Source organism: Solanum verrucosum, unplaced genomic scaffold (genome assembly GCF_900185275.1).
Source record: "Solanum verrucosum unplaced genomic scaffold, falcon-dt-bn FXZP01000032.1, whole genome shotgun sequence".
Lineage (NCBI taxonomy): Eukaryota > Viridiplantae > Streptophyta > Magnoliopsida > Solanales > Solanaceae > Solanum > Solanum verrucosum.
Window position 1 is genome coordinate 3882233 of NW_026020569.1, and position 24240 is coordinate 3906472.

Below are 24240 nucleotides of genomic sequence, written 5' to 3' on the forward strand. Positions count from 1 at the left end.
CAAAAAAAATTCAAAATAAGAACTATAACATTTAATATGGTTTAAATGTTTGGTAATTTTTCCAATAATAAATGGGAGAGTTATTTTATTAAAGTAGAATAGGTGAAAGTAGAAAGGGGAAAGTTATTAAGCTAGTGTTAGTGTGGATTAACAAAATGGGTCAAAGTAGAGACGTGTTAACGAAGAGAGGCAGTTGCCTTTCTGACTTGGGCGCATGACATTAGAATTTTCTTGGTAAAACTAAATAAGCTCCTCTCTCTCTCCCTCCCTCCCACCCATCCCTCTTCTCGCAACAATTACTACTTATTTCAATTCTTAATAATTTCTCCGGTCTCCGGCATACTGCACTCCCGTCTAAATTACTATAACACACAGCACACAGCACACAGCACACTGTGTGTGTGTGTGATTAGGTGTGAGGGAGAGATCAATAGTAAATCTGAAAAGAGGCAGTATTAGATTTAATTAATGATGAAGTCGTCTTTCGGAAAGCTCAAGAAATTTGCACTGCACAAGGACAAGAAGGATCACCAGATTTTGTTGCATTTGGATGGCCTCTCTCAGGCATCACAGGTACCCTTCACAATTAGGGTTTCCGATTCCTCTTTTCTTTGCTTTGCTTTGTTCTTTTACCCGACCCGTATCCATTTTCCCAATTGCTGCTCCCGGATTATTTCCTTCATTTCATTTCTGCTCAACTTACAAATCTCATTTATCACTCAACTCCTCTCCAAGCGCCTATTTCTTTACTTTACTTTATTTGTGTTGTAATTTAAGTTTTTTATTCTCTCCTTTTTGCAGGATATGAAAGACATGAGAGATTGTTATGACAGCTTACTATCTGCAGCAGCAGCTGCGGCTAATAGTGCCTATGGTATTACCAATGTTATTCATCTCACTGTTACTTTGTTTTACCACAAATGTTAGATCATATATGATCCAGAAAGGAAAAATATTTACATTACTTTTGAAATGGCTTGTATGAAAGATTTATCAGTTGTTTGATAACAAGAAGCTGCCTATGGGAAAGATTACTTTATTTACATAATTTAGGGGTGTTTGTGGTTTGGTTTGGATCGGTTATTGATTAAAACCAAAACCAAACCAATCTAGTCGGTTTTTTTTTTTTAATTTCTAAACCAAACCAAATGAAACGAAAAGAATAACTGTCGGTTTGGATCAGTTTTTCTGGTTTGAAAGTAATAATTTTTTTTGAGGACGTATGTATTTCAATAGACACAAACACCTAGTACATGAACAATCCACAAAAAGCTATTGTCGGTTCAATTAAGCAATTAAATAATACTAGAGTTATCATTACACGAACAAAGTAATTCAATTAAGAGAAAGTGAGACTATTTTATGTGAAGTAGGGTAGGTAAAGACTAAAATGGATTTTGATGGACTTGGACTTAGGATTGTTATAGTTGGGCTAAAGTGTTGGGCTTGAGAAAATGGTAAAATTAAAGACTTAAGTAATTAAAATTTAACAAGATATTTATATTTTATTTATGAATAATATATAAATAATTATAAAATTTATATATCCAATTTATCGGTTTGGTTTGGCTATTTTTGCGGTTGTTTTTTAGTAAAACCAAAACCAAACCAAATAGGATCGGTTTTCAAAATTTAAAACCAAACCTAACCAAATATCGGTTTTTTTAATCGGATTGCGTTTCGGTTTGTTTTTTTAACCACAACCATGAACAACCCTATTTACATTGTGTAACAGGATCCAGAAATGAAATTCTTTCCCCACTTTATTTTAGCCTTTATATGGATTGCATATTTAGTTACTTCACAAAAAGAATTCCATAGTTAGCTCATCAAACTGATCGTCAGTTTGCTGGTTTCCTTTTCCAGAATTTTCAGAATCCTTGATGGAAATGGGAACCTGCTTATTGGAGAAAATTGCGTTGAATGGTGATGGAGAAAATCGTAAGTGAACCAATGTTTAGGTCTCCTTGTATCATTCTATAGTGATTTTCATTATTGTGTTCTGCCTGGACAATTGTCTGACACGATTTCTACTGCTTAAATAAAGTTATCAGCTTAACAAGCAGTTCCGTGCAAAGCTTATCATTAACATCTTTGTGTAATGTATACTTAGATGTTTCCAGTTCTAATTAATTCCTTAGAAGTTGGAAAAAATGATAAGGCACCAATTTTAGTTAATTCCTTGGAACTTTTCAGTTTGAAAAGAAATATTGGTTTGCCCTTTGTATTTCTGGAGGGAATGTTACACTTTTCAGGCTGTTATACCTTTGCCTTGCAGAAGCTCTATCTTTCACTGTTCAGAGCTTTTTATTTTGGGTCTCAGCAGTGGCAGAGCCAGAAAGTCAAACGAGATTATAAAAAAGACTAGAATGTCATACCTAGGATTTGAATTAGAGTTCTAAGACAAGATTTGAACCACCCTTACCACTACATTAGAATCCAAATCATATATATTACCAAAAAAAATGTTTTTTTGGCTCAGCCACTGTGTCTCAGCTTGTCAACCTGTTCACAATCTCCTCATCAGTTCAAATTATACTAGGAACTGTGAGAAATGCTAATTTCCCTCTGATCGTTGTGTTCTCCGAAGCTCACCAACAGTGTAACTAATGTAGAAATGAAAAAGAATATAGTAGTACCAAATGGAAATAGAAGCACACATTCTTGTCTTAGTATTTTCCAGTGTCTGATGTAGTTAATTTATGATATATGTACTTATTGTTCTCTTCTTGAAAATCTTATTGCACGCACATAAGATCTGTTTTTTGACGATTACACATGTATAACAACTTTTCTCTATCCATTTTTTGTTTCTTGTCTGTTTGCTTAGTTTTCATTTTTTTTCGTGACTTTTTTTTGATACGTGCCTTTTGCTGCTAAAAATATATAATGTACTGTTTAAAAATGGACTTCCCTATCATTTTACATTCTGTTTTGTGATTCTTTTCTTTGTCAAATACTATCTATATGCAGGCAAAGCACTGTCGATGCTTGGAGGAGTACAATTAGAACTTCAGAAATTTGTAGACTGCTATGTCAGTGCCTGTTCTTTTTCTCATTAATAGTTATTCTACCAAATTTAACTGAATGTGGTTATGACTTTTGCCTTCTGTATTGCAGCGTTCCCATATCATCCTAACTATCACAAACCCTTCTGAATCTCTTCTTAGTGAACTTCGGAAAGTGGAGGTTTGTTCTTTTGTGATTCTGTTATTTATCTCTAGATCCTTTTGATAAGTTTAAGTTTCCTCATCCTTTCCCCACTCTTTTCTTATTACTCTCTGCTTCAATTTGTTTGTCTTATTTTCCTTTTTGGCCCGTTTAAAAAAGGAAGTCTCTTTCCTTTTTTGACAACTCTTTAATTTCAACTTCCACATGGCATGATTAAGACCACAAGATTCTGAAATTTCTTTACTTAAACTCTGTGTCAAGTCAAAATTAGACATACAAATTGAAACGGAGGGAGTAGTTGTTAACTGTTCCAGTCCTGCTATTTCTGCACTATATTTTCTTATCCACATGCACCTTTCCAGTAGTAAAGTATTGCGATGATTTCCATTCTCTTCTTTCTCGTCTGCAGTAACCCCACTTTTAATTATAATTCGGAAACTATTTAATTATAAGTCATGCTAATTCTTTGGTCCTGACTATAGTTGTTTCTCTTTAACTGGTTGAAACTTTTGAAAGTAATATTGGTTGATGATGTTTCTTTCCTTTTCATTGTTGTTATTGTCCCAAGTTGTGAGAAATTTGATGAACTTTTAATGCCTTTGACCTAGGTACAACTTAAGCTTATGCTGAGTTGTTACTCCCTTTTGCCATCTTAGTTGAAGATCTCCCATATTTAGTGCTGTAGTAAAGTCTTAATTGGGTGGGGTTAGAGTTGCTAATAGATGCATCCCTACTATGGCCTCTTTGCTATTTGATAGAGTTTAAAATTATCGACAATATTTTTACACCAACAATCCCATAAATGTAGAGTGCTTGGTTGGTTGGGTTGGATTATTTCAATTAACTTATTTATTTCTTTTTCTCATTAAGTTGGTTGCTTTAATCAAAGTCGTGTTTGCCAATCCTATTGAACATCAACTTTTATAGCTAGGTATTACCTTCTTCTTTTTTTGAAACTGGTAACATTACTCTATTTATCCACATGTATACTACAACCAAAAGTGTAGTTCCCCTTCAAAAGTATTACTGTTTATCAAAAGCTCAAGTCTATTTGTGTTACCTATAAACAATCTAGAACATCAAAGATGTCTTCAGTTTGAGCTAATAAATTATGTTTACACCAGAAGTAAAATAGAGCTAAACACTTCTTTTTGACATCCTGTAGACTGTTCTGCACATTTTTAAAGCTCCTATTGTTTCTCTCGTTCCAGATTGACCACCAAATGCATGCTGGGACAATCTTCCATCTCTCCTCCTTCTTTGTAACATTTCCATCCCTGATCCAGCTACTAAGTACTCCTCTAATGCATCCTGGTTTCACCCACCTGATCCCCTTCAGGGTAGTGAACATTCTCCATAGTTGTTCTGTCCATTTACAATGTAAGAAAAGATGTTTGACTGGCTCATCTTGTTCTCCACACAAGTAACACCTAGAAGCCAACTGATGGCCTCTCTTGTTCAGGTTCTCATGTGTTAGAACAACTTGTTGTTCCAAAAACCAAGTGAAGCATTTCACTTTGTAAGGTACCTTAGGTTTCCATATCATCTTCCATGGCCACTCTTTCTCCTGTCCCCTTGTCCTGTTAAGGGACGTAAGGCCGTATAAGTAGACTTGACTGAGAAGTCACCTTTGCTGTCTTCCTGCCATATTAGCACATCATTGTCCCAGCAAAACTTCTGTGAACATCTAAATAGCTGAGTAGTTCTGTCATATTTCCAATCTCCCAGTCATTTAGTTGTCTTCTTTGGCCAAGATTCCATCCCTCCCCAGTCCACATATTAGCTACAGTGGCCTGTTGCCATTGACATAGTGTAACTATGACAGGGTGTGCTATGACTGATTAATTGAATTAACCTAAATAACCACCCAAATTAGATGAGCAGAAACAATTTTGTTGATCAAACCAAACAGATGTATTAATTTGAAAAACCGCCAGACTGATGCACCTTTGGAGGCTGATTATAGAACACGTGTATGCAAGAATTTTTGCATTGTTTCCTCATTACTCAGTCGGTTGTATCCTCTTCCTTGATGCAGGAGATGAAACTGCAGTGTGATGAAAAAAGGTATCCTTCGTCATGTGTCTTTTTGACATGGTACAGAAATCCTTTTTTAAAAATAAAATTGCAATCAAGTCTTGCTAACATCTGGCATGATCTGCAGGGAGGTGTACGAGTATATGGCAAAAAGAGGAAAGGGTGGAAAGGGTGAGAACTTTACTTCTCAGCAGTTACAGGCAGCTCGGGAGGACTATGAGGAAACGGCAAGACTTTGCATTTTCCGTGTACAATCTCTGAAGCAAGGGCAATGTCGCAGCCTTTTGACCCAGGCAGCTCGTCACCATGGAGCACAGGTGTCCTTTTGCATTTCATAACTCCATTTATTTCATTATTGGTTATCAATCTTTTTCTTGAATCGGGTACTTCCTTGTCTGCCTAATTTCTCTTTTTCTGAAACAGCTTAATTTCTTCCGCAAAGGACTTAAATCTCTTGAATCTGTTGAACCACAAATAAGGATGGTTGCTGAAAACCAACACATTGACTATCAACCTGTTGAATTGGATGATAGCGAGGATGGAGGCAAGAGCTATGAGGCCAATGATGATGGTGAATTGAGTTTTGATTATAGAAAAAATAAGCAGGAACCAAATGATTCTTTCCCATTGAGGGATTCAATGGAGGTAGGTAATCATATTGTTGTCATGCCTCTTTTTCCCTTTGTGGAAGATTGTGAGCTGCCTACTGGAGATCTTGGTTGTTAAAGCTTTTGGTAGCATGTCAATTCTTAAATGCTGTTTCCCTGCCGTTAGCTTGTAATAACCACAATGAAACTGGCTGATCACTAATATGTTTCTAGTTCATGGGCTACATCCAATTATTTTTGGCGTATGTGATGAGGTGCTAGTTTTCAAGCAGCACAAAAATAATCTTTTGGTTTTCCTATTCGTCAACACATTTCTACACAAACTGATTCCAATCTCACAACTACTAAAACCAGCTATAACCATAAGCCTTCTTATTACTGCATATGTCCTTCAGTGACATTACATCCCTTGATCAATTTCTTGTACTCATTCAATGCACAGCTGAACTTGTCCGCCTGTGTGTGTATATAGAAAGAGAGACACCTGGGAAGAGAATGACAGTTATGATTTATAGTGATTGACAGTTAAGATCTATAGTTTTTTTTTATGCATTATCAAAATCTGATCTTAGATGATGACTTGCTTAGTTTGCCAAATGTTGGATTTTGGTCTAATATGCCTGATTTTGGCAGTTTGATCCCGCTGATGCTCCAAGTACCCTAACCTCTGGGATGGAGGAAGTGGAGGTAAAGTTCTACCCCTGTGGCTGTATCTAGTATTTAGGAAACATTATGTTAGCTATATATTTTTCCCATATGGCGTTTGTAAGGACTTTCAAAGGGGGTTTATTAAGGGTTTGAGCTACTCCACACGTTGCCTTGAGATTTTCAGTTGGATGCTCAGATTTGTTGGGTCTTTTGTATGCTTCTTATTGTCAACTTGTCAGATGTTTCTTATTTAATTTGAAAGACATTTTCTTGCAGTTGGATTTTGGCAAAAACCAGGAGCAGGTTTTTACTAGACAACCGCGTGTAGTCAGTCATTCTGCTCCAATATTTGCAGAGAAATCGGATATTTCTGATAGAATAAAACAAGCACAGACATCTGCCCGGAAATTTCACACATACGTCTTACCGACTCCAGCCGATGCTAAAAGTTTGGGTTCAAGGACAAGTGTTTCCCTTCAACACTCAAGTACCATGAACACTAGTGGAGGCAGCAACAATCCGTGGCATTCTTCCCCGCTTAATATGGATAAATACTCTAAATTTGCAGATGACAACTTGTCAACAGACACTCTTGCAAAAGGCCAATCTACTGCTCAAGAGATTAAAGATCATACTTTCTCCACCCCACTACCCGCACCTCTTGCTGAGGGAACTTCTCTCCCACAAAATGATATACAAAATGGAATTGATGCCAGAAAGATAAGAAGACTTGCTTTCTCAGGTCCATTAGCAAGTAAGCCTTCATCCAGCAAGCCACTGTTATCTGCCAGTGGACCTATAGGCTTGGCCGAACGGCCTCTTCTAGAACCTGGATTGGCTTCTGGAATACCAATAACTCAGCCACCATCGACTCTAGATGTATCCTACAGTGCTTCACCTCCCCTTGTTTCTTCACCAAAAATAAGTGAGCTTCATGAGCTCCCTCGTCCCCCTGGCTTATTGGCCTCCAAGCCATCAAGTTCTACTGCATTTGGGCACTCTGCGCCCTTAGTCAACAGAAATCAAGAAACGTCACCAACTAATCAGAGCCCTGTGCTGGCATCAAATACGGGTTCTCCACTACCACTTCCTCCACTAACCATCCCTCGAAGTTTTTCTATACCTTCCAATAATCAGAGAGCAATGGCACTACATGTAGCTCAGCTACTAGAATCTCCTCAAAGAAAGGGCAAGGGTGATGTGATGTGCTCTCCTCCATTAACACCTCTCTCTCTTTCAAACGCTTCAAATTCTGGGCAAATCAGAGGTAAAACACCTTGATTAATAGTAACATGGCAACTATACTGTTTCCAGATAAGTAGCTTATTTCTTTGTCAGAGCTAGTGAAAAATTCTAAAGTGAACCTCATATCTGTGATTGATCTGCCTGAATGTTTTGAGAAGGAGAAAAAAGGGTTACAAGTTGTGTTTGAATCTTGTCTAGTCTTCTACCCTCCACCTGGTCAAATCTTCACTGGAAAAGTATGTCAGATTGGTTGTTTGTTTGGGTGCGGGATAACTGGTTGTTAAGTAATTGAAGTATTTCTATAGTAGCTAAAAATGGCTAGGAGAATGCGTTGATTTTCATGTGACTGTATAATTCATTTCCTCCCTCGTTATATTTGACATGTTTTTTTTTGGTGGATGCAGGTAGGAGCTGATATATGTAAGCCATTGTAGACAGTGCCGTATTTTTTTCTTTTGGGTCGGGGGTGTAGAGTTTGTGTCCACAAAGCAATATTGCGGGAGTGGGATTTGTACATATGTTATTAATGTAAGGTTTTATTTGTTCGTTTTGAATGTTCTCCATGTATCTTACACAAATGTAACGGGAGCTCCCTGCCACAATTTTGATCTCGCGGTGTTCAAATCCACCCCTACCCCCCCTTGTAGCGTTTGGGGAAGCCCTTGAGAAGAAACGTCAAATTAAGAACAACGTTCTTTTATAATCTAGTCCATTCTATTATATTAAGATAAGATTCGTGGCATGCAGCATGCATTTGGTGGATTAGTCAAGGGTATGCAAGTTTATTGTGACAACAAAGTTGTGAAAGAAGTTGCAATGGTAAATAAAGAAGTTTATTTATTTGTTTTGAAGATAAGAATTAGTACTAACTTTTTGAGGAATGAAATGAACTAATGACCAGGAATATTTGGTCAGCAAAAAAATCTATTTTGCCCATCAAAAACAATTGAACTTGGATTAATACAAACTAGTCTACTATACATACAGAAAAAAGAAAAGGGTATATATTTAAGACTAGTTAGCTGATAAGGGGAAGAAGAAGTGGGAAGGAAAATGAAGGTGGTCCAATTGGCTCAGCAGTTATGGCCATTGGTCGGCCATTCTCGACCTACTACTATTTGCCATCATCTCAAGCCCAGAGCACTTGCCAACAATAACCATGGTGAGTCTGTCTCTCACACACCAAATGGTTCGTATTCCGAAATTTCATAATTAACCTACGATTTCCCATTTTCAGATTCCATCACTCAATTTGATCTTTCGTTAACCCTCAAGGTAAGACTGAGCATTGGATGGATGCTTCTGTTTACGTCAAACTCTTTTTTTTAACTGACTTGTGATTCAGAGGAAAGCAGCAGAGATATCCCCAGACTTGAAAGGAACTTGTTTATTCCTTGTTGGTGGGCATAACTTTTCTCCCTTCATTCTCTATGAAAATCCACGAATTTATTATACATCCTTCATGGTTAGAATATCGCTTGTCGTCTCTCCTCACTAATTATGTTGCTTTTAATTGAAAGGAATAAGCAGCTCCATCAAATCTAACTCAGCTCAACTTCTTGCAGAGGCACTGCGCTATTATTATTTTGACAGGTCGTAAGTTGCACGTTTTCTCCAAAAACCCTAAACTAACATCTTCATTAACTCATCTTATTAGCTTAATCTATTGCAGTGATAGTGTTGTTGAAGAAGCTTTGGGAGGAAAGGATGCTGTCAGGTCGTTTATCAAGACAGACTTGAAGGGATTTCGAGATTCGGAGGTGGCTTCCTAATGTCCATATGCTGTCTTTTACTGCTTCTCTATGTTGAGATTTATCACCAAAACCAATTTCGCAACTGCAGACGGAGGTACTGAAGCAGTTGTCATCCATGGGTCGCCTTGTTGTTTGTACTGGGAATGGTGCAGTTCAGTGCGCAGCTAATCTGTATGAATGCTGTTAATTATTCTCCCCCAAGAGAAAACAAGACTTGTTCTTGATCATAACTTGACTTTTACAGGGCGCTTATGAGACACGGCATATCAATATGGATTGATGTCCCTTTGGATATGGTAGCCAAGCAGATTGTGGAGGAGAATTTTCAATTTCCTGCTGCTGAAACAATAAATGGATCATATTCCGAGGTCTCCACCTAAAAAGCTAGACAAAACATTGATATTTTGCTCATATTTAATGTTAAACATCCTTTTCTAGCTTAATGAACGCCTCTTGTTTGTGGATTTCTTCAGCTGTTGGGCTATTATGCTGATTTTTAGCTTACCATGGTAACAGGTGTTGACTCAATTAACTGCTATTTATGAAGATAGCCGTAATGGATATGCTACAGCTGATACAACTATTGCACTACAGAGTAATTTATATTTGCTTCATACTCATTAGCACTAACATATCCTTTTGTTGTATTTTAACAGCTTATTTATTCTTTGCAGATATTGCTTCTCGGTTAGGCTATGATACATTGGATGCAGTGACCACAGAAGATATGGTTTTGGAGGTAAAAGAAAATTCTTTACAAGTGTGAGGATATATATTATTTTATTTGATAATTGACCATGTAAGTGTTCTATATTATTGTGATTTTAGACTCTGAAGGAGGTAGAGAGATTGATGAGAGCAAAGAAGTTGATGGAAGAAGCTGCCAGGCCATTTTAGTTTCATTCACCACCAATACCAATTATTTTGGTTAGTTCTGATTAGTATTGTTCACATGGGTGTTTGGTGATTTTCTTTTAATCTCATCCTTCTAATTAACTGGACTTTGAATTTATTTGCCATTATCCATTTAGAAAAGCTAACATTATCCCGGAGGTCTTCCTAGGCTTGCTCTTTTAGTCTTTAGATGATGGAAACTCAAGGCAATCAAGTCACATGATCCTTTCATTCATTGCATATTTTCAATTTCTACCAAGACACATTAGCTGCATCTAACATTGTGGTATCTCGAATCTAAATGTAGAAAAAAGATACATAACAGAGTGTGATATGCTGAATCGTGAAGGAAGTTTCTAGGACGTATTTTTTATGAAGTCGGGGTGTCTTTTTTTCAGGGGAAACAGAGAAAAATCAGCATTACTTCCAGCTAATAAATGCAGGTGACTTGAGAATGAATTAGAAAAAGTATATTGTTGACCAAAGTAATCATATTGAGCAAGTCTTAGATGTACAATTGACTTACAAAAGAAGTCCTAGATATACAACAAATGCGGTGGTTTTTTATCAGAAAAGATCTAATGAAAGTTTTTGAAGTTATTCAAATTATTATTTGCAGAATCAACATTTATTGTTTGGAGCCATAAGTGCTGAGCTGAAGTTGGCGAATGATGGCAATACTTGATGCTCTTGCAGTTGTATGACTTCTGGTATTGTGAGAGTAATTCTTAATTGGCGTGTATATTGTGAGTATTGTAAATGTTGCACTTCTGTGCACATATATATATATCTTACTGTGGTCGGATAAAGCTTTCTTCTAAATTGTTAATCTGCAAACCAAATTACAACTAATCTCTGTTCACTTAAACATCGAGCTACCCAGAAACTCCATCCTCTAAATCTTACAGGTATATCATGCAATCAGACAGAGATGGATGGGTTCCCAATAATTTTAACAGAGTACAAATATATGTGAAATTCTAGTAACCTTTCAACAAATATCAAACTTTAAACCCATGATTTCAGAAGTGCTTTGGAGAAATTTATGCAGAAATTTGTACGCTCCTAAAGTGAAATGTAAACTGCCAATATGAATGTATCTACATCCTTGTATGTACCTAGATGTACTTTTATATGAGGAAATGCCATTGGGAGATTCTTATACGACTACCAGCAGATTTGTTCCCTTTCCTTTACTTGATATCAGTACTAGTTCTTTGATGATCCTGGAGCCTTTTGATCCTTGTACGTGTTTCTTGGTGACTTCTCCTCGAGTTGTGACTTATCTGTGAAATCCATAAAAGTGGCATGATTCCTGAAGTTGTGCAACGTGCAGGCTGATATTTGCCAGGTGATTGGGAGGGGGAGTAGCTTCTTTAGTGGTTACCCTTTTGGTTTTATTGGTTGATCAGGATGCGGCCAGTGTGGTAATCTTAGGAAGAGTATAAAGGCATCCATTTAAGAAATGGGTGGATCTGTGTTTTTACTTTTGGCTTGAAGGCTGTTTTAATGGGTTATTAATGGAAGATGTTTCATATATATTGATGTGTGTTTTGTTAACATTATAAAAGGGAGTGGATGAAGAATGTGAGTCTAACACTAGGGAGAATCAAAATTACCTCGGCTACTGTCTGTATGGTTGTTCATCTGTCTGTATGCAGGAACTTACTTGTATACAGCAACCATACTGTAGAGACAATTTTTCTCAATAATCTAAAGAAAGGGTCAGACTCAGACTCAGACTCAGACTCGGTAGTAGTAAAATTTTCAACTAGGATAATTGTTTTTTTTTTTTTTTGTCATTCTTAATGTTAAACATGCCTACTCCATTCCATATTTATGGGTATGTTCCATAAAAAGGAAGAGGGTAGGAGTAGGGATAAGTTTTATTTATTTATCAAAAAAGTTGTAATGTAGGATTTATGTCACATTGAGACGTCTTGTTAAAGTGAGAGAGAGGGAATGCAGTTTTGGGTGATGATAGATAGGATAGGGGGATCAGCTCAGCTCAGCTCAGCTCAGGTTATTGTGATTCTACTCACTGCTACTTACTTAGTGAGACAGACACGTGTCTAACAAGCTAATTCCTCTCCACTTACCCTGCTGTCTGTCCTTTTTCTACAGATTAAATCAATTTTTATATATGATTAATTAATTAATACATCACAATTCCTAGATTCTCTTTTTCATCATAGAATGTCTAGGCATATAAATATATAAATAAAAGAAAGAGTAGTACATATATAGGTGTTAATCTCCACCACCATGTCCATACCTCCATCTGCCTCTGGGAAATAGGCATTTTAGGGTGCCATTTTTAATGAGACTTGCCTTCTCCTTTTATTGTTTGTTTCTCTGTCAGAATTGGCTGAACCAACCAACACAAATCAATTTCTTCACATCAACTTGTCAATCACTTTTCCCCCTTTCCTTAAACAAACATATCAATCTGCTTAAAGTTAAACCACTCTCACGTACTCACCCATACCATTTTAACTTCTAACACACCCATCCCTATATCTAATCACTCTTAATAGTTACTCACCACTTCTACTCCTATATATTCCTCTTACACCATCAAATTATCTCTCCTGCTTTTTCAAAATAATTATTTTTCATTTTACCCTTACTTATATATAATTGTTCTTAATTAAAACTACAAACACCTCAATATGAGGAGATGAGTAAATATTAAATGACGAGGGATTATATACCTTTTATGTGACATAGTTGAAATTTCAAGATTCAAACTTTTAAATTGATCGTGAATTCAAACGTAGAAATTTTAAAGTTTTTTTTTTTAAACTTCTAAACTGATCAACATAAGCTTGTGTACGTTGTAAACTTTATTATCCCAGTATTTTAGTCTTGATATTACAAGTCTTGGATTAATTTTATTTTACCAAAAATTAAAAGGTGGATGATAGATTCAGAATATAGTTAATACTTTAAGTCGATCGAAAAAAGGTTTGGTATTGATGGATATGAATTTATGATTAATATTTGTGTAGTTACTTATTATAGCATGCAGGGATATTGGAAATGATGAGAAAATAGTAAAAATGGTACACTTTAACAACTGTGTACTAACAACGGGGGTGGAGCTGAATGCATGCAGCTGATAGATAGATAGATGGATACAAACAAATTAACTCTCTCTCTCTTCTGTTCTGCCATAATCTGTCCCATTATATTCCCCACTACTGATCAGTACTCTCTCCTCTCCTCTCCTCTCCTCTCCTATATATACATACATACATACATTCCTTGCTTTAATTTCCTCCTCAGAAAATTAAGTCATTAATGGCGGACCACACCCACACCCACACCCACCTAGTTTATGATTTCTGGAGCCAGTCTAACTCCGTCGCCCCAGATATTATTCTTGAAGATCATCAACCACCCATGATCCCTGCACCTAAACCAAAAGTTCCATCTTCGTCTAGAATGTTCTCTTGTCTCTATTGTTCTAGGAAGTTCTGCACTTCTCAAGCACTTGGGGGACACCAGAATGCTCACAAACGAGAAAGAGCTGCTTCTCGCCGGAATATGTTCTCCACCACCCCTACCGACTCTCACCCTAACCCTAACAATAACAATAATAATATGCTCCGATTCCATTTTCTTCAAAACAACAACAATGATCAGAATATGCCTCAACAACAGAACATCATCAATGGTAATTACCCCTACAATATGAGTAATTACTGCTGCCAGCTCCAAGCCCCTCCTTCAGACAATAACTTTAACCCTTTCTGTTCCTCCTCATCCGGTTTCTATCCTCCACCGAATCATGGATATTTTACTACTACTGGTGATGCTCCTACTCTCTCAACTCCCCCCGTTGATGAACGCCAGCTGAATCTCGACCTTACTCTTCGTTTGTAAGAGAAATTGATTTTTCTTCTTCTTTAGAATAGCGAGCAAGTGAAGGACTTACTGCATGCGTCAGATCTGAATGTATTAGTCGTCGCTCCATTATATTACTAGCTAGCTACAGTCTTACCTTAATTAATCCATGTACTACTATCATCCCCTGTTTAATTAGTCCTGTTTACCTAGCTAATTAACTCATCATGTCTCCTCTATTCTCTTAATTACTCCATTTTGAAATTTCTAATCAACTGCTCAGGGGGGGAATTAAAAGCAGAATATTGGTGGCTCCCACTTATTAAATTGAATTTTATAATTGGTTAGAAAAGAGTATATATAGCTAGCTAGCTAGCTATATGAAGAAATGTGATAAAGAGTTGTGGAGAATATATATATATATATAGTTATTTATAGTTGCATGCATGCATGCATGGTTGAGAAGGGAAGGGATGTTTGTTATTGTTAGCAGCAGAGTAATTAATGCGAAAGTGATAGTAACTAGTTATGCTTTCAATTATGGAGCAGTGAAGTGAGTAAAATAAGTAAGTAACCAGGTGTCTTTATTAATTAAACTAATGCATGATCAAAGTACCTACCTCTTAATTCATTCATTCTCTGCATGCACTGGGATATTTATTCTCCTCTCCTCTGTCCTCTAGCCCAAACAAAGTAACCATTCTGTTGAGCTTCAAAACCAACCCCACCCCCTTCTAACAACAAAATCAAAACCATTCCTAACTTGTTCATTCTTCTGATTGCACTACTACTACTACTTGGGAAATACTCTGCAACACAATCGGAAAATCACATTATGTTGTTAACCACATCCCATTCCCATATATATAGTATCAGTATGTACGTACTACCAGTTTCATTCTTAATGGCACATGTAACATTAGACCCATTGCATAATTACCTTACTATACTTGGGACGGGACCACTTCTACCTAAACGTCTTTTGCTTAATCAATTTTGGTCTCTCTTTTTCCATTTATCTCTACTTATTAAGGTGATGGTATTTACGCCCAACAAGGGTTTTTGGGCATTATTAAAGTAGTGATATATATGTTTGGCCTACGTCAAACATCAGCCTTTACTTATGACTGATAGTGACTTAAGTGCGCTATACTAATGTAAAGATTGATCAACTCGCTGCAAAATGATAACTGTAAAGAATCACTTTGTATAGTATTAAGTATTTTTTTCCTTCTTTTAAACAAGGAAGGTGTGCGCACATATATATATATATATATATATAAGAAAAGAATACAATAAGTACTATAGATCAAAGGTGGGAACTTCAGAATCAAAGCCATGGCTAGCCTGGTAAGGCAGGCGGGCCATTATATTCCTATACGAATCATTCTCTCTTTTCTCCTTCAGGTAATCAATGCATCTCTCAACCTCAGACTTCACTTCCAAGTATAATTCATGTGCTTTCTCCCTGCTTTTAAGTTCCTCCTTCCTACCTGCAAAAGTGCAAACAACAACTAATTAATTAAAAGCTCATCAAAAGCAGCATATAAATACTTCACGAATTACCTGCTGTTTCAATTGGCTTGCCAAAGTAGAAGTAAAAACGGCCAGGAACTTTTGGAAGAATTATTGGAAGATGTACATCTTGGTTTGAAACCTCTCCTTCAGTGTCACATCTGTGTTCACATACAAGACAGCATTCTTCTGTCAATTTTACTCTCACTCAACTAAATGGTTTGCAAAGTGAACCAAAATAAATAGGGAAAAAAAAGTAACTGGAAATAAGAGACTAGTAGAATCAACTCCTATTTTGGCCTGACTGCTAATGTAAAAAATAAGTAGTCCTCCTTATGTCATAAATCATTCTGTTCAACTAACACACATTATTATTATTACTCCCATCAAACCACTCTTTTATTAGCTAAAAATATTATTAATCTTTTATATATTATTTTCTGGAAAATAAAACATTTCCCATTCGCCGACCAAACACTGGAAAACATTTTACAGGAAAATCTTTACAGTGAAATATAACTTCCACGCCATACCAAAACACACTCTAAGTCAGATAAACTAAGGAAAGAACAAACTCAATACCTTAACTTCTCCACCTCACCAGTTAACTCCTCTATGAAAGCCTTGAGATACGGAACCTTCATCATGTCATCATAATCAAGGAGCATCTGATTGAAAGATTGATGAGTGAACAAGAGGATGAATTTGTGATACAAAAGTTGCTATTTCCAATAAGGAAATCTATCTCAATGTTAATCACAGCAGGTTTAGAATAACAGCTGGTGCATTATTGTTTAATTGTTTCTTAAGGAAAGAGCTTTGGGTAGTCAACATGAAAGCAAAATTAAAGAGCATTTTCTCCATGCTCCAAATTGAGGGGTTTGGGGGGAACGTATTAGTAGATGAAACTCTTTTTATAATCGGCAAAATATCACCAGCCAATTAATGGCTAAATTTTCTGCTTGCAGGATTTCTTTATCAGAATCTACTTTTGTTAGTTAGTAGACAAGTTTTAATATATCCAATTTTTAAAAAAAATTCCCCTTTCAAACCATCTGAATTGGATAACCTCAGCACTTAAAAAAAACTAAATGATTCAGTTCAACTATTAAAACACTGTTATCGAACTGAAGCCACAAGCTGTTCTGTCCCATCACACCCGATCCATTCAGGTAAAACAATGATTTCCATCTTGTTTTCATAAGTATTCAACATTCCTTTAAGCAATTGTTTTTATATTTATTAATGTATTTATGCATTCCAAAAAAAAAAAAAAAAAAAAGACTCAACTTTTGTGGTGAAACTGATCCACCAGAATATATGTTGGTTGCATGGTCTGATTAAACACTTTCAAATACAAAATATGTTAACTCGTGAAATTACCTGGCCAATATCATCTTCTCCCACTGTACCAAAAGGTATAATTTTTGCTCCAAATCTAGCTGCCATCCTGACAAATTCAGACTGTTCTGGCCAGAACAATTTGTACTCCTCCCCCTGAATATAGAAGACCAAATTATTAGAAGAGCAGCATGCCTTTATCTTCTGCTCATTGGCTAAATAATAACCTTATTCAACATTTATAACTGCAAGGATTTCTGCTATATTGTTCCAAGTCAATCTCCCCATACTTAAGCAAACATCTTTCAGCAACTTATTTCAAATTTCAATACTTAACTTATGCCATATATAGATCTAGACTTTGTATCAAGCTTTCCTTGGAACCACAGACAACAAATACATAGCATATTGAGAAATCAACAGGTTGTAAATTTCAATTTTGTTTCATTAACATGAGAATGACCATTTAATTCAACATTTGACATACAAAGTAAATTAGTACACATATACTTGTAATAGATGAGAAATTCAATTTTCAAACTGCATTGTTAAATTTGCTATCATAATAAATATCTTCAGATCATGCATACGTGTATCTTTATGAACAAGATAAACTGCTCATACATATGACATTAATCAGACTAAAGTTGAGCCTAAGATACAAAATCAATTGATCTGGTGGACGGTGCAGTACAAATTTGTCCTTAGGTTTTAAGGAAACAAAAGGTTAGTGATCAACTCATTAATGTTTCACATGACATTATGTTTCAAGTGGAGAAGAGAAAAATCACACAAGTTAATCACAAACTTTCTAAGAAATGCAACCCTTAGATTCATAAACAAAATATAGAATTTGACTGCACTGAAGTCAGTAAATACAGAAATATTTTGAGAAGAGCGTTTCTTAGCAAGATGCTTTAACTAGGTAATACCTTCCGATGAAGAGCTTCCCGCATGCCCCCAGGATACAGCAACACATGGGATTTTGATGATAAAAGTTTATAAAAGTTAGTTGCCGACACGGGAACCGCACCCATAAATCGGTAATCATCATACATTGATAAGACAGGCATTTTTCCCTCTCTTAGTCTCTTAAACATCAATGGATGTGCTATTCCTCGCAGGACAATCTTATGTTCATTCCACAAACGGGACACCAAAGGAACTAGTTCAAGTCCAAGCATCATGTGGTAACCAACAAGTAAGACTGGTCCTTCAGAAGGAATTCCAGTCAGACCCCGAACAATATTCCCATTCTCAAGAGTTGATATCATCACAGGGTTGAAGGCAACTTCCATCCACCTGTGTTTTAATCAGTCACACAAGAAATAATGATCAAATAAACTTGGCAGTATTTGTGTTTTTATCAAATGAACTAAGTACACATAATAGCAGATGCAGAAGAGTTGATTCACTATGCCAATAAGAGCTTCTGATTAGCTTAACCCTAGTTTAGTCCAAAGGTAGCATCTTCTATAGAGAAGCAAGACCGCCAACAAATACATTGTCAGCATGGAACCTCCTTAACTAGATACCATATCTATGAACATAGAGCACACTGTAAATGACCAGGAAGCAAATTATGCGTCTCTACAATCCCCTACCGACTGGTTAGTGGTTAGTTTTGAGAATATAATTAAATAACAAGAGTATGTTCTCTCTAACAGTTTAAGCTTTGAGATGAGATGGTCACACACTTCAATATGGTATCAGAGCAGACAGAGTCCTGGGATCAAATCTTACCACCACCCGTAATAAAAATGAATCTCCACGTGCTTCGGCCCATGATAAAAGAATCAGGCCCTCACTTGAGTGGGTGTATTGAGAATATAATTAAGTAATAAAAGTGTGTTCCCTCTAACAGTTTAAGCTTTTAGATGAGATGGTCACACACTTCAATAGTCAGTGTGTTCCAACATAGAGCAGGACAAAATACCTGTATGGTTGATACACACTGTCAAACTCAGAAGTACTTGGTGGCACAAAATCTCTAACGAAATCAAGGTGTCTTCCACGTCGATAAAAATTGGCACCCATTATGACAGTTACCAAATTAAAGTCTGCTTCCTGCATAAAAACTTCAACTTATCATATACCCCAGAAAAGATGTTTTTGCATAAGTTTCGGTATGAATGCTTTAAAAGTTGGAGTAATATCTTTGTTGGAATACGAAGTAACCAGTTCTACGTATGCAGAACTAAGAGCATACAGGTAGGTTACTGCAGGACTACGTAACCTATTGTATACACTGCCATGGGTACTGAATCTTTCTGTAGGAAGTAAGGCATGTAATATGCCACTGTGTGACTTTTTATGGAATCATATTGACAGAGTAATTCTGTTGGAAGGCAACCCTTGCACTTTTTATATTCAATCTTGTCAAAGATAAAAAGTAAGTAAAAAAATGTTATATCAAGACTGTAGCTTACCTGATATCATAAACTACAGCAGATGATAGAAAATAAGAGCAAAAGCTATAAACTTCAGCTTGTATACAAAATGCATGGATAATTCCAAGTTGGAAGAGTGCAGTGAATATCCCAATAATCAAAAAATAAAATGAATAACAAGGACCTACATTTGCCTACGCAACTAGAAAGCACACAACTGCCAGCAAACTGAAAGTTCTATCATCTTACCTCACTATGCCCATAACAGATCCTTGAGGTCCCATCTCCTACTTCACTTACTCCCAAGCCTATTCAGTCACTAAGGGGCGTGTTCTTTTCTCCATTTAACTAAAAGGCACTTTCTTTTTCTTGTTTTCCTTTTTTTGTCATTTAATAAACCTCAACGGGACTTCAGGCACAGAGTTCTTGAAAAAATCTATCTATATTGATGCATAGTCTAATCAAGACATTCTCTGCTTTGGTTTGTTGTTTGTTCACAAAAATTATTCTAAACAAAGAACTGTTACCATTTGCATAAGCAGTTATGAATATGGTATAGAGCAAAAGTAATATGTGGAAAGTTGGAAAGAGGAATTGGGTCTGAAAGGGTTTGGAAAAGAAGAACAGCCTACCAGGAGAAGGGCATGCCCACTGTTATTAAATCTCCGGATCTCACAGTTTGGAAGCATCTTGCGAAGCTTCTCAGATTCCTCTGGGTTGGGTATCAAGTGATCTTTTCCACTGCATAGCAATATAATTCTTAGTCCCACATAGTGGCAGTTGCAAAAGCCAACCTGAATTGGATATTGCTCAAAATGTCCGGAATAAGAAAGAACACAACAATTCTAGTTTACATTAATAAACTTCTCGTAAAGATGAAAAGAGAGAGAAAATCAACTATCTCCACGGAAGGCGTAGGCAATTAAAAATCTCTCTTTCATCAAATTTTACCAATGACACTGGAACTCTGAAAAATTACCTCGAGAGTACCAAAGTCTGAGCTCTGACAGCATGGAGGCGAGAACTGACAAAAGATGAGGCTGATTTGAGAATCTTCAGCCTCCAGATAAGTGTTTCTACAGGTAAAACATCAGCCAGCACCTGTGACCTTTATCATCATTTTCTTGCTCAAACTGACAACAAGAACAATCTCCAACTGAAAATATCAACTAATAATGGTTGTCTAAGTTTAAAGTCTTCAAAACTATTGAAGTGTCAAAGCCAGAGTGGGAAAGGAAGATATCAACATGGATAGACATGGTGAACGAAAGGGAATCTTATCACTACTAAGAAGGTACCGTAAATAATAAATTGGTGAAAATGTCCAAATGCAACAATTCTTTTCTAGGGTGACCAAGCTTTAAGATTAAGAGGGATAACTTTCACAATTTAACCTAATGAGTTTAAGACTTTTGGACCTTACAGATAAGTAGGATGAAAATGCTACATCACCACGAAATAACTCTGCTACTGCTTGTTGCAAAGGGTGTCCACTGCCAGGAATTGCCACTGCCACCCTTGCAGGAACCCCTAATCAATGTAATTCAATCAGTTGTAAATTTTCATCTAAAAGTTAACCAGAAAGTGAACTCAGTAAACCAATTTAAGCAAGAAGTATCCACTGAAGTTATTTAGTTGCGATCAACAACTACAACTCAATCCCAAGCAAGTTGGTCAGCTATATGAATCGTCACTCTTCATGTCACTCCATTTTGAGCACTTCACAGCCCAATATTGAGGGATTTAGAACCAATAAACATGATAACTAAAACTAAAGATGTAAATTTATTCGTGCAAACGTTAAAAGAACAAGTGTGAACATATACATATACTTTATCAAGAGAAGTTTCAAGTAGTCTTAGATAGCTCAGAAGTAATCAGCACAACTATAGACTGGCTGTAACTTGGTAGGTATAGGAGCCTATGTAACTACAACACTTTTGGAGGGGAACTACACTTTTGAGGTAGTATACCTGTGGATAAATATAGACTAACTGTTACTTTTATCAAAAAAAAGAAGAGAAGTTTCAAAGACATTTGGTAGGTGTTTTGCTAGATCTATTGCTTTTTAAAGAATTATGCATACAGCAAACATAGCTGAATGATTTGTTCAATATTGGGATTAAGTTCTTCAAGTAATTGATTTTTCTGGCCCAGCAGTCAAACTGTTCAAGTTGAGTGAAAGTTTGTGGTGCAAGTTAGAAAAAATTAAGACCAGAATAAGTTGCTGCACACTTTGAATAGGTATGTGTTGTCCCAACAGATACACACATCTTTTGGAGAAAGATACAATGTGAAGTATGACATGTGTGATTATATATACTGACGTAGGTAGGCAAGTAAACATCTTAATTAGTGACTGGAGAGCATGTTTAGCATGTTTCCTCCTACAATTCTAGTCAACAAGATTCTCATTAAAAGATTCAGAGGAAATAATAGTCCTGAAGCTGGGATCATTCATCTACCAAACCAAACAGTTCACATTTCATCTAGCATGGTAATCAAGGAGATGCAGGAAAAGCAACTCTTTTGGGTAGAATTCAGAAAGATGAGTATGAGAATATTTTTAAAAAGTCAACCTTTGCTGGAAAAATCAGTCAAACAAACAGTTTTTATAAAAACTCAAAACAAACTTAGTTTCTGGAAACTTCAAACAAATATTACCAAAATATACAGCTAATAGTTGTTAGCAGTTATTAAAATGCTAGTTTGGCAAGACAAAATTCCATCTACTTAAACTATTATACTCATAAATCAGAGGATGAAGGTACAATAACCTGTCGTCACACTTAACAGTTTAACCATGCTTGGATGGAGTTGCTCAGGAATGACTTCGGACAACGTTATCAGATTTTCCAGCTGAGATTCACGTAGACGCGTGGCTGAGACACATCTTTGCAATAAGAAAAATGATTCAAGCAATATAAATTTATCTCGTAAAATGATAATGACATGCTTTTGAACCTGGGTTTGCCAAAATTAGTGCAAGATCAATATGAGGATTACGAGCAGCAACAGCAAGTGCAAGGCATCCCCCAAAAGATTCTCCAAGAAGATATATGGGACGTCTTGGTGCATGGTGATGCTCTGATCTAACAGTTGCTTCAACCAGGTACACCAGGTCTGAAGGAGAGTTAAGGGGAAGTATATCCCACTGTTACTTTCATTTCAAAAGATAAAAGGAGCACACACACAAGTTCAGAAAGAAAAACTGCTTGAGATGAAACAGGACAGGTTTGTCTAGTAACATTGTTCAAACTTAAAAGTGGACACAAGTTAAGTTACTCATTACAAAGAGAGGCGAAAAAGCAAAAAGCACTAGATATCAGGGCATAGACATTTCATGTTAATGTTTAAATAGTAACTGCATGGCTTTTCCAAATGCACAGCTTGCTAAGTTGGCATTCTTGTCCCATTTGTTAGGTGATTCATAACTATCTGATTTGCTGAATCTAAAAGGATCTTTTTCACAAATTACATAAGATTTGTACCTGTTATGCAATACTAAGAAAGAGAATTTGACTTCAGTATATGATAATAGTAGTAATATATCCTCAAATCATCACTTCTGGATGTCCATGTGAAAATATATAATAAGACAAAATTTAGGGACAACAGCACTTGCTACCATTTCCACTCTTTAAAATATTTTTATTCAGATGTTTGGTTTCCATCTATTAAAATTCAGGCAAGCAATTTTTCCTAAGAACACAACAGGGAGATGAGCAAGGAGAGACCTGAGAATGATGTTCGATCTGTAACTGGAATGTGGAGACACCATATATTGAAGATCCTTCACGTATGGAAAGCACCACCCAAAAAAACAAAAAAAGAAGAAGATAACTTAACAAGATATTTTAGTCTAGTACAACACAAACATCTTAAAGACAATAGTACTGCTAAAAATCAAATATTTTAAATTCCGACATTGTGCCGAAAAGTTCAATTAACAAGCTTACCTCCCAAGTCTTTTGTGATGCTTTATAAGGCCAAGTCCAACACCATCAATCCCTGCAATGTTCCGAGTAAATAAAACCTAGTTTAATTAACTTACAGATTAGCTATTTAGATCACTGTATGAACAGTTCATAAACGCTGATACAAAGAAGGTTATCTGTCTAGCGTGTGGATCTTACAGATTGTTTTTTCTGCTATATTGTCCATTCACTGAAGATATATAAAAAATGAGTAAAGTTGCTGTTCCAATGAATCACCTGGTAAGTAGAGCAATAGAGGGGAGTCTTCCATAGGAGCAGCGCAGTCCAAGGGTGAAAACCAGCGTGGTGGCCCACCGTCGGATCCGGACGCAATCATAGCCTTGCTCCATTCCATGAAATCTTTCATAATCAAAGTAGTTGTTTGCTCTAGCTCAGTGGAGTCAGTAATGGAGTTGTTGGACATCGGTACTGTTGGCGGTTGCTGGCCGATAGAGTTAGTTGATCTCCCAGTAGTTGCAGCTGCAGATGCAATTTTGAATCTGGCGGAGGTGATGCGGAGGCATGAGTTCCGATATTGGAGAAGCGGCGAAACACCGGCCGCCGTGTAAGTGCCGGTGGAAATAGCCGCCATGGACAAAAATCAAAATGCCTTTCGCTTTTGCAATAGTTAAGAAAGCTGTGATACTCATCTTCCTTTCACTTTTATACTCCTTTACTTTTTGTTCATAAATAAACAATCATAAAACCAAAACAATATTGACTACCCATATCCATATCAACATGTAACGACATCGTTCAAATTCTGAATTTATCTTTAAATAATTATTACTAATATACACAAATTATTATA

General features: G+C 36.4%; 3 protein-coding genes across 4 annotated transcripts; 2 read left to right on the forward strand and 1 right to left on the reverse strand.

Annotated features, from left to right (window-relative positions):
• Positions 1-205: 205 nt before the first annotated feature.
• Positions 206-8317, forward strand: LOC125810928 (uncharacterized protein At2g33490-like). The gene is made up of 11 exons (XM_049490430.1): positions 206-573; positions 802-874; positions 1867-1941; positions 2974-3035; positions 3121-3189; positions 5210-5238; positions 5336-5525; positions 5632-5853; positions 6450-6503; positions 6741-7731; positions 8114-8317. Exons 1-11 carry the CDS (start codon positions 469-471, stop codon positions 8122-8124), a joined length of 1881 nt encoding a protein of 626 aa, XP_049346387.1. The 5' UTR covers positions 206-468; the 3' UTR covers positions 8125-8317.
• Positions 8318-8762: 445 nt separating this feature from the next.
• On the forward strand, positions 8763-11095 carry LOC125810751 (probable inactive shikimate kinase like 1, chloroplastic). Of its 2 annotated transcripts, XM_049490234.1 has the most exons (11): positions 8763-8871; positions 8947-8984; positions 9055-9109; positions 9230-9302; positions 9382-9469; positions 9552-9634; positions 9708-9831; positions 9980-10058; positions 10138-10202; positions 10292-10390; positions 10977-11095. In XM_049490234.1, the coding sequence occupies exons 1-10, from the start codon at positions 8763-8765 to the stop codon at positions 10358-10360; spliced, it is 783 nt and encodes a 260-aa protein (XP_049346191.1). In that variant the 3' UTR covers positions 10361-10390; positions 10977-11095. The 2 variants fall into 2 exon arrangements, with proteins under 2 accessions (XP_049346191.1, XP_049346190.1); XM_049490233.1 differs by lacking the exon at positions 10977-11095 and having other exon boundaries at positions 10292-10455.
• A 4386-nt stretch (positions 11096-15481) lies between these two features.
• LOC125810924 (phytyl ester synthase 2, chloroplastic-like) lies at positions 15482-24039 on the reverse strand. Its single transcript, XM_049490427.1, has 14 exons — positions 23667-24039; positions 23412-23463; positions 23190-23245; positions 22417-22575; positions 22230-22334; positions 20876-20982; positions 20432-20553; positions 20085-20193; positions 18999-19129; positions 17995-18364; positions 17105-17218; positions 16304-16389; positions 15773-15882; positions 15482-15699 (listed from the first exon to the last, which is right to left on the reverse strand). Exons 1-14 carry the CDS (start codon positions 24019-24021, stop codon positions 15509-15511), a joined length of 2067 nt encoding a protein of 688 aa, XP_049346384.1. The 5' UTR covers positions 24022-24039; the 3' UTR covers positions 15482-15508.
• Positions 24040-24240: the final 201 nt, after the last annotated feature.

Bases quoted from the DNA above. Each gene is read 5' to 3' on its own strand.
- LOC125810928 (XM_049490430.1), top strand. From the start codon at position 469: ATGATGAAGTCGTCTTTCGGAAAGCTCAAGAAATTTGCACTGCACAAG. The intron at 3,036-3,120 runs GTCAGTGCCTGT...TCTGTATTGCAG, and splicing joins AGAAATTTGTAGACTGCTAT to CGTTCCCATATCATCCTAAC. The intron at 3,190-5,209 runs GTTTGTTCTTTT...TCCTTGATGCAG, and splicing joins GTGAACTTCGGAAAGTGGAG to GAGATGAAACTGCAGTGTGA.
- LOC125810751 (XM_049490234.1), top strand. From the start codon at position 8,763: ATGAAGGTGGTCCAATTGGCTCAGCAGTTATGGCCATTGGTCGGCCAT. The intron at 8,985-9,054 runs GTAAGACTGAGC...CTTGTGATTCAG, and splicing joins ATCTTTCGTTAACCCTCAAG to AGGAAAGCAGCAGAGATATC. The intron at 9,832-9,979 runs GTCTCCACCTAA...CCATGGTAACAG, and splicing joins TAAATGGATCATATTCCGAG to GTGTTGACTCAATTAACTGC.
- LOC125810924 (XM_049490427.1), bottom strand. From the start codon at position 24,021: ATGGCGGCTATTTCCACCGGCACTTACACGGCGGCCGGTGTTTCGCCG. The intron at 20,194-20,431 runs GTAATTTTTCAG...ATTGCTATGCAG, and splicing joins CAGACTTTGGTACTCTCGAG to TGGAAAAGATCACTTGATAC. The intron at 19,130-20,084 runs GTAGGCTGTTCT...GTTTTTATGCAG, and splicing joins GTGGGCATGCCCTTCTCCTG to GAAGCAGACTTTAATTTGGT.